This window comes from Cervus canadensis, chromosome 25 (genome assembly GCF_019320065.1).
Source record: "Cervus canadensis isolate Bull #8, Minnesota chromosome 25, ASM1932006v1, whole genome shotgun sequence".
In the NCBI taxonomy this organism is placed as follows: domain Eukaryota; kingdom Metazoa; phylum Chordata; class Mammalia; order Artiodactyla; family Cervidae; genus Cervus; species Cervus canadensis.
In genome coordinates this window covers 2,009,286-2,019,304 of record NC_057410.1, presented here as the reverse complement: position 1 = coordinate 2,019,304, position 10,019 = coordinate 2,009,286, and the positions used below count along the sequence as shown (strand labels likewise).

At 48.6% G+C, this 10,019-nt stretch overlaps 1 protein-coding gene across 4 annotated transcripts in view; it reads right to left on the bottom strand.

The window, feature by feature from the left end:
- Positions 1–8,046, bottom strand: part of KIF5A (kinesin family member 5A) — a 29,506-nt gene extending 21,460 nt beyond the window's left edge. For 3 of the 4 annotated variants that reach the window (XM_043447178.1, XM_043447179.1, XM_043447180.1), the window contains exon 1: positions 7,528–8,045. In XM_043447178.1, coding sequence (XP_043303113.1) covers positions 7,528–7,656 — 129 coding nt within the window. In that variant the 5' untranslated portion in view covers positions 7,657–8,045. Of the gene's footprint in view, positions 1–7,527 lie in introns of all 4 variants that reach the window. The other variant, XM_043447177.1, reaches the window with a different exon arrangement.
- Between the last annotated feature and the right edge of the window lie 1,973 nt (positions 8,047–10,019).

Here is a 10,019-nt window from a genome sequence, read left to right as displayed (position 1 = left end):
AAAGAGACACAGAAATACAGAACAGACTTTTGAACTCTGTGGAGAAGGTGAGGGTGGGATGTTTCAAAAGAACAGCATGTATACTATCTATGGTGAAACAGATCACCAGCCCAGGTGGGATGCATGAGACAAGTGCTCCGGCCTGGTGCACTGGGAAGACCCAGAGGAATCGGGTGGAGAGGGAGGTGGGAGGGGGGATCGGGATGGGGAATAAGTATAAATCTATGGCTGATTCATATCAATGTATGACAAAACCCACTGAAATGTTGTGAAGTAATTAGCCTCCAACTAATAAAAAAATTAAAATATAAAAAAAAATAAATAAATAAAAGGATGACATAATAGAACACCAATAAATCTCAAAAATGAGTTGAAAGAACTCAAAACTCAAAGAGCACAAACTCTATTATTCCCTTTACATAAAGTTCAAGAGTAAACAACACTTATCTGTAGTGATGGAACTCAAAGTAGCAGTTGCCTTGGAGTGATAACTCACAGGAAGGGGGCAAAACGGAGCTTTCAAGGGGCAATCAAAATGCTCTAGATCTCAACCTGGGTAGTGATCACATAGGTGTCCAAATACATTATAAAATTCATACGGCTGTTTGCATAAGATTTGTGCATTCACTGTAGTAAATTATACCTAAGTGCTATCATAAAATATAACATCACAAGATGATGTGATAATGGCCCTTAAAATATGAATTATGCACAAACTCATTGTTAATAAGAAAAAATGAATATTAGACTGTATTAGCATTTTAATCTATCAAAGTGGCCAAAATAAAACAGTTTGATGATGGGACTTAACTGCTAGGCCTGTCAATTAAGATGCCTTCTCTAGGGGAATTCCCTGGTGGTCCAAAGGTTAGGACTCAACGCCTCTACTGCAAGGAGAATGGGCTCAATCCCAGGTAAGGGAACTAAGATCCCACATGACGCAGTGGCCTGGCCAAAAATAGTCTGATGATGCTCTGCACTGGCTGGGCCCTTAAATATATGAGTACATACGGTCATTCAATTGCTTGTAATAGCAAACGACTAGAACAAACCAAAATATCCATATCTGTCAACAGAGGCCTGGCTAATTAAATTAGGGCATATCTCTACAACAAATCATACAGTAGTTAAAAAGAATGAGATGGATACTTATGTGCGATATAGAAGGATCTCCAAGACTCCTCGTTAAGTAAAAATAAAAAAGCAAAAAGGTACGGAACAGTCTGTATAGTGTGCTACCATTTGTGTAAAAACAAGTACATGCATATATTAAATACATATGCATCTGCTTGTAAATGCATGGTATTCTTTTAGAAGAATCTATAAAAAACTGGCTATAAGGCTGCCTTCTGAAAGGGGAACTGGGTGGCTAGGAAAGAGGAGTAGGAAGGAGACTTAATTTTCACTGTGTGTCTTTTTTATATCATTTGAATTTTGTTACATGTGCATGCAAGACATTCAAAAATTAAATTTTTTTAAATAAATAAAATTATGTAAAATATTAAATGCTGGTGAAATAGTCATGGTATTTTGTTGGTGAAAAATAGGTTATAAAACAATGTAGAGTTTATGATACACTTTTACTAAAATCATTATATGTATATATGTAGGAAAAAAACTACTGGAAACAAATACATCAAATTGTTAACACTATTTTGCGGGGGGCAGATTTTCAGTGAGTTTTAATCTCTTCTTGGTGCTTTTCTTTGTTTTCAACCTTGTCAGCAACCCTGGGTTGGGAAGATCCCTGGAGAAGGGATACGCTACCCTCTCCAGTATTCCTGGGCTTCCCCGGTGGCTCAGTTGGTAAAGAACCCAGTGTGGGAGGCCTGGGTTCAATCCCTGGGTTGGGACAATCTCCTGAAGGAGGGCATGGTAACCCACCCCAGTATTCTTGCCTGGAGAATCCCCATGGACAGAGGAGCCTGGCAGGCTACAGTCCACGGGGTCGCAGAGTCAGACATGACTGAGCGAATAAGGACAGCGCAGTGCTGTGACCAGATTATGTTTACTACTATTAAAGAAAAATCTACCTTGATTCTTTTTTTAAGGTTGACTGAGTTTATGAATTATTCATAGGACTTTTGTAAATTTTTCACCATTTTTAAACCATTTTTATCTATACAGTTCATCATTACACTTTATTACAAAGAATAAAATTCTTATTACATAGAATAAAATCATACAGTGTTTCAATAAATAGATTTAAAGTGGCCTTAATGCTTTTCCTTCCCAGTGGTAATATATTTTTTAAAATTTTGTTTTGTTTTATTCTTTAACTGAACCTTGATTCCTGAATTGTAATCTAACTCAGTATTTCTCCCATCCAGCCACCAAGAAACAGAAACAAACAAAACATGTCCATCTCAGCCACTGACTTTCACCTCTTCTCCATCAGTGATGTCTATCCGCGCTTACTGAAGCCAGGCATGCAGCCAAAGGGGATTAAATATAACTCCCAAGCCAACCCCACCCTTCCCTTCTTCCCTTCTGGGAACCTGGGGATTGATGCTCTAACACTCCCAGTTATAGGATTCCAGGGGCTTCCCTGGTGGCTCAGATGGTAAAGAATCTGCCCACAATGCAGGAGACCTGGGTTCAATCCCTGGGTTGGGAAGATCCCCTGAAGAAGGTAAATGGCTACCCACTCCAGTATTCTTGCCTGGAGAACTCCATGGACAGATGAGCCTGGTGGTCTACATTCCATGGGATCACAGAGTCAGACACGACTAAGCGACTAACACTTTCTCTACAGGATTCCAGAGGGTGCTGTGGGCGCTTTAAAAAGGGAGGGCGCTCTCCAAGTGCTGAAGGCAATTTCTGCCCAGGAACTCATTTTCCTGAGCCTAGGCAGAGAGAGATCAGAGAGAGAGGACGCGTGGCATTCTTGGAACCACGAGGATAAAAAATATCCAAGAGCTAAAAGTGGATGCACTTAGTAATCTCATGAGCAGAGAAAGCCATGTTTACAATTCTGGGGTTTCTGGGAAGGCCTGCTACCATCTTCCTACGCTTGGTTGGGTCCTAAAGTTTCAAACCTAGTTCATTTCTTTTTCCTAAGATTTTTATATCTGTTAAAGTATGAACATCCTTTAACTTTCTATTTATTACAGGATGAATTTGTTCTGTCAGATCTTTTTAAAAGAATAACTAGACCAGTAGTTTTCCACGTTTTTTTGCCTCTAGACTACTCACTTGGGAAACGTCACCATTATTTACCTCTCTCATGACACATAATTATTCTGAGTCAGACTGTAGTATGTTGTGGAGGATTTCTTATCAGAATCTGGGGAAGTGTATGCACAGTTAGCAAAAGCCATTTCCGACGCCCCCTCCCAGGACTTTGGCCAGGCCACTCCACAGCCTGGACTACCACGTAAACCAAGAGCTTCCTGAAGACAGAGGTTCCCCTCTCAACCCCCAACATCAAGCACAGTCCCTGGCCCACCGGAGGCTCTTCATTAATGTATCTGTTGAAGAAACACAGATAATGATGGAAGAAGAGAGCAAGAATGTCCTAGGGACCTGAATCTCTGGATGAAACAACCTGTAAGAGGGGAAATGTTAACCACTTCCCAGTTGTGTCAAAGGCGAGCTGGTGGGGAGACAGCCCATCTAAAATAAAAATAACATCTAACTCTGATTGGGAGTTTATGATGTGCCTGTCACTATGCTAAACAGTTTATATACATTATCTCACTTAATGCTCACAGCAATCCTAGGAGGTAGGTACTATAATTATTATTATATTTCATAGATGTGAAAACTGAGGTTCAGAGAGGTAGGTTTCAAAGGTAGGTAGAAGAAGGTTTCAAACCCAAGCAATCTGATTCCAGACCCACACTGTCAAAGTGATCCCAGAACCGACGTGCCAACACTGCGTCAGAGCTTTATCACGGCTTCCCTTCCCCTCCTCCCTCCATGTGGGCGTTCCTCCAAATACTTCTGGGCAGAACTAAAGCCCTTCATCACCCTCTTTTTGCAACCTCAACCCCTTTCTCAGAAGAAGGCAGTTCTCCCATCCATCCTCTCCAAGGAGGTACTAATCCATGACTTCGATTAGTCAGGGACTAGAAGACTCGTAAGTTAGAAACACTCAGGGAGACCTTCCACCTTTGAGGAATGCCTCTGAGATCCACAATGTAAACCGCCCCTCCAGAGGGCTTCTCTTCAGAGTCCCACAGCCCAGGACTCCGTGTTCTCCTCTGACCCGCTCCAAGCGTCCCTGTCGCCTGTCCAACTGTGTCTCCCAGCACTTTCTGGTGTTTTCCACCAAGGGTGCTAATGCAAGGGCCTAAGATCAGGGGTCCACAGTTACCCAACCTTCTCAGCCTTCACTAAAGCGCTTGGCAGAGACTGAGCTTGAGAGCACCAGGAAGGATTTCCATAGTGACACTCCTGGGGATTGTTGCCATGGCAACGCTGCAGAGACACTGACCACAGGCAACATCACCTCCGCTCTCCGTTTTCCTTGACAAGACTCCCCCAAGGCTATGGAGAGAACTGCTGCTCCTCTCGGCCAGACATCAGAAGAATCCTGGGCCAGCTCAGACGACGCTGACTCTGCTCCAGTAATGCTGCAGGCCCCAACCTGGCTCTGCCAAATGAGGTACTTGGTGGCCCCGGTTTGCTGCCTCGTTAAGAATCCACCCAGCCATCAGGAAATTGAAGGGAGACAGAATACGGTGGGTGCTTGAATGAGGGAGGGCGGGGAGGGGAGAGAGGAGGGAAGCAGAGCAGGGGTAGAAGGCAGAGAGGCTATGGGTTTCCTTACTCCCATGTCTGGTATGGATGCACAGCTAAGACACAGGCAGAGAGACACATAGATGGGGCACACTTAAAAAGTCACGGTGAAAAAAAAAAAAAAAAAAAAGTCACGGTGGATTCCCAGCGACCAAAAGAGCAAGACGAGGTACACAGCACACAGACAGTGACCCAGACACCCTTCCACTATGACTCAGGCCATTAACGTGGGCTAAGCCCCATCCCCCAGATTCCAGGGAGAAGTCGTGGGGTGGGAGGGGGATGAGGCTCACGGAGCTGTCTTCCCAGCTTATTCTCCTACATTCTGCCCAGCAGAAAAAGCCCACGAACATTAGGGACTCTGTAGCCCAGAGCTAGCCGCAGTGCAGAGCAGAGAGCCATCACAGGAGGAGCAGGGGGCTGGGCTTGGAGAGAGAGAAGAGCCTCTGCCACCTTCAGCCTTCCCAGACATCCTGAAGCAGCTTCCTCCATTAACTCCTCAGACCGTTCCCACACACGGGCCCCAAAGGGAGCTGGAGGAAGACAGAGGAAGGAGGGTGGGGGACCTCCTTCCCTTTGTTGGGACCCTCAAGGCACTCCTCACAATCACTTCACTTACAGCCCTCATCCTCCTGAACGAGGAATGAACAGAAAGCCTGGGAAGGCAAGCACCAAGGATGCTGCCTGAGACAAAATGGCCCCCCATAAGCACTTATCTTGGCAAGAGACACTGACAGGAAGGGCTAGGGCAAGGCAAGATGTGGAGCGAGACAGAGGTCCAGCCCTGCAAATATCAGGCGAAACCGATAAAGAAGGAACAGCTGTGGAGTAAGATAAAATCTGCACTGGCAGGGGGCCCTGGGCCTCTCTTTATCTCTCCCCACTCCCACCTCCGCCGGGTCTCTCCTATTTAGCTGGGAACGAGATGGATCAACACAACTCCTCCTCCCAACATCGCCCCATGCCCCGGGCCCACCATGCCAGGACGGATGCCCCAGAGAGCCTAAGGGAGTTGGTTCAGATAAACCTAACCACCCTAGAGCAAGGAAGTCAGGCTTAAAAGTGGAAGCCTTTTGTGGGTGTGTTCCTCCATCACCACCTTGGTCCTCTTTCTCAGCCTTTCTGTCTCAGGGGGCCCTCAGGCTCTGACTCTCATGGCTAACACCCACTGTCCAGACTGTTCAGAAAGGAGGCCCAGGGGTTGATCCAGGCATTATTTCAGCCTGGCCAGACGGATCAGCCTGCAAGGTCTAAGGTTCCTGAGACAAAGAGAGACAGGGGCCCTCTCTATGTGGCAAACATACATACATAAGCACATACACAAGGCAAAAGCACCCATTTGAGTCCACAGTGGAGGTGAGAGAGACTGGTGACAGACTAGAGGCCCTGGGGACAGGCCATGTTGGCAAGTCTCTTCCTAGGCGTGTTTACTCAAAGTCCCGTTCTCACCGACTCCGAAGACCCAGGCTCCCTCCTCTTCTTTCCTTCATTCCTTCAACAATCAAGTCCTGTGCCAAGCACTATGGATCAAAGATACATAAGAAGTGCCCCTGACCTTGAGGATGGCCCTTATATGGGCTCCTCCCTTCTTGAACCAGCTACAGTGTCCTGGCCCAGCACCCCTCAAGTCCTACTCCCGACTGGACTCAACCCCAAATCCTTTCACCTCATAGCCTGACAGTCCCAACCGGCCCAGGAAAGGAGGGGAGGGGAGGAATTCCCTAGAAATCCCTTGGGGGCTACCACAGCTAAAAGTCCAGAACCGAAATCTGTGGAGGTAATGTCATACAGAAGGAAAGATGTGAGCTTTGGAGTGACAGATTTAGGTTCAGATCCATGAATTAACAGTGTGACCTTGAGAAAGTCATTCGACTTCTTTGGGCCTCAATTTCCTCATCTGTAAAGTGGAAATATTAATACCTTCTTCAGAGTGTTGTTTTGAAGATCAAATGATGTATGTAGAGTTAAAAAGCACAGTAAATACTAATTCTCCTTCTTCATAGTCTCTTCCAGGGTAGGGGCTGTCAAGACAAGGTAGGTGGCTTGCTACTTTGTATTGGATCATCAAGAGAAAGGATGAATAAGCAACTGCTTGATAGGATCTCAGGGTTTGGTTATTTTTGTTAGGGTGAGTTGAGGAGTCTGAAATCCTCTTCCTACCATACCTGGGAGGGAAAGGCAGACATTTCTTTAGGACCTAGAGGATCCCCCTCCCCAAACTGGGTGTGGCACCAATGTATTTTCTTCTCCGAAAACCCTTCACCAAACCTGTGCCCTCCTCCCAAGTCCAGGCTGTAACTACTTCAGGGGGTGATGGAGGCCTTGACCCCAGGGTCCACCCTCACGTGTACCTCGGCAGAGACCCTGGACAACCCGCCTCCCATCTAGCCAGTCCACTATCTTCCCCCTCCCTTCCTGGGAAGTGGGGGGTAGAGATTCTGAGCCAATAACAAAGGGAAGATGCGCCTTCCCTAGGGAACAGGGAAAACGTCAGAAAAACACGGGACTGGCCCTAGGGGTGGGGACGCTGCAGGGAGCAGCAAAGGGGAATCCGGTCCCCAGATCGCGGGATAGCAGCCCCCTCCCACTCTGCCGGGACTCGGCCGCCGGCCTGGACAGGCCACACCCAGCCATCCTGATGCAGGGAGAGGAGGGGCTGCGGCTAAAAGGATGGAGGAGGATGAGCGGCGGGGAGAGGGAGCTGAGACAGGCTGGGGGCTGAAGCTCGGCGGGGGTAAAAGATCCTGCCCCCTCTCCGAAATTCCCTCCAGGGGCGGCACTCACCCCAATAACGACGCTGTCGTCCCCTTGGAAAATGGGAATGAACTTGTCCCCCCGCAGAATCTCGGCCTGATTTAGGGGCCGAAATCGGCAGAGCACCTTGATGCTACATTCGTTGTTGGTCTCGGTCATGGTGGTCGCCGGCGTGGGGCTGGGGCACTTCGGCTGCAGAGGTCGCGTGTGCTCCGGGAGGAGAGGGGCTCAGCTGAGGCCCAGGCGGAGGACAGGTGCTCTGTCTCCGGGGGTTCAGAAAGCTGAGGCGGGCGAAGGCTGGGGAGCAGGGCCGAGGTGCGCTTCCTCTCTCCTGCGGCACCGGGATGCGGGCGACCTGGGCGTCTGGTCCTCTCTCGGCGCTCTGCCTCTCCGCCCCTCGCGCTGCAGCGCCGCGCTGCGGGCCTGGGCGGGGCGGCGACGGAGGAGCGGGGCGGGGCTTCCCTGGCTGGGGGCTGCCGCCCCGGGGCGCCCACCGACGGACGGCGGCACCTCTGCTCTCTCCTCGCCTCCTCTCCCCACTCCTGACGCTCGGAGACTAACGTGTCCTCACCCCTTCCCCACCCAAGTCACCCACTGGGTCCCACCCTCACAACCCTGACCCGTCTGTCCCTCCCTCGGACTCCACCCCCCTGGAAGGGCTAAGGGATCGGAGGTGGGCCCGTCTGCCCGTCGGAGGCAGTCAACAGCGCTGACACCTCCTTTATTCCGGGGCATCCTTCACCTCCATCACAGTCCTCTCTCCAGACTGGCGGCACACGTCTCCTCCTCTCTTTCCCCACAACCCTCTCAAAGATCCTCAGCTCACTCAAACCTTCAGGGGCAGCTACGTGTACCCCTATGGAGGTGGGTGTCCAGGGTCCAGTTTTCAAAGAGGAGTGTCAAGGGATGTCTGGTTCTTCCCTTCCCCTCCTACATCCAAAAGGACTCTACTCTCTTCCCCCACATAGACACTAGGTCCCCACTAGGTCTCCTATTTTGGCCTGTGGTCTCCTATTTTGGCCTGTCCAACTCTCGGCGGCCCCATGGACTGTAGCCTGCCAGGCTCCTCTGTCCGTGGGATTCTCCAGGCAAGAACACTGCAGTGTGTTGCCATTTCCTTCTCCCCAGCATTTTCCCCACCCAGGGATCGAAGCTGCATTGCCAGGTGGATTCTTTACCAGCTGAGATACCAGGGCTCCTATTTTGGTCTCTCAGAATTCAAAAGCAGGGAATTCTCATTTTTGCCTCATAGTTTGGGGCTGGGATGGTGGTGGCCCAGAGGAACTTTTGCAAGAGGGAGGAAGTCATAAAGCAGTGATGGAGGAGAGATGATGGTGGTGGGTAAGGCCAGAGGGGCTTGAAGAAAGGCCCTCTAGAGCTGACATCTGCATTTGGGCTTCAGGCAGGTTTAGGCAGTACTGTTGAACAGTCCCAAGACTCCAGCCCCTTTCTTAGGCCTTTCTTCTGTTTCTCCCCCATCTCTGGCAAAAAAAAAAAAGAGAGACAGAGACAGAGCCAAGTCTAGAAATTCCATGTCCTTCCTCCCCTCCGGTCAGACTCCTGCTGCAGCCCCTGGGCAGAACCACCTAGAAGCTGGCAGGATTGATTTTTCTCCACGTCACAGGGCCTCTGCTGGCCAACAGAGTTAGACTGCAGGAGTTGAGACTCTAGGCCAGGGGGAGGAGCAGGGTGATGGGAGAAAAAGGAAGGAGGGAGAGAGGTTCTGCCTAGCAATCGTCTGGTAAGTGTCTAAGGTCACTTGAAGCAAGAAGGAGAGAATGATGGCCTGGCCAAACAAGACCTAACCACTCAGAACACAACTAAAGGGTTCTGAGTTGGACATATACCCCTAACCCACCTTGAATCTTTTTTTTCCCCCACCTTGAATCTTAAGGAAACTGAAGGAAGGAGGTTCAGCATAAGAAGCTGGATGGGAAGGCAGTAGCACTGTGGAGAGAAAGGCCTGGCGAGGAGCCAGGAGAGTACACACAGAATGACAATGAGTTCTAAACTCAGGAAAACAGGCATCTCTCCAGTCACTTGGTCTGGCACTATTTCTAATTGTTGCAGCATCCTGCAAGCTCAGGAAACATCCCAACCTTAGGCCCCCAGGGGCTCCAGGATGACATCCTTAGTGAAGGGGTTTCAAAATGCTAGTCAATGCAGGGTCAGACAAAAGTTTACTGTGCATGGATCCCTCCCAGCAAAAAAAAACCACCACACAATTGGTGAATGCGGCAGGTTTTTCATAAAGCTGGATTTGTTTCAAAGGAATATCTTTTATTCTGAGAGTACTGTATATCCTTCTGTACTTTTCTACTAAGTAATGATGGTACTAGTAGGGAATAGATTTGGCAAATACTTACTTGGCAAAATAAAAAAGTAGCAATACTATGCCTATCCTCAAAAAGGTTTGATATTGTTTTAATTGTACTAAACTGTGAAATTCAAAAGTCTGAAAACCATTAGTGAAGGGATTAAGAGCACAGAGGGTGCTACCAAGTGTTTATTTATGAACTTGT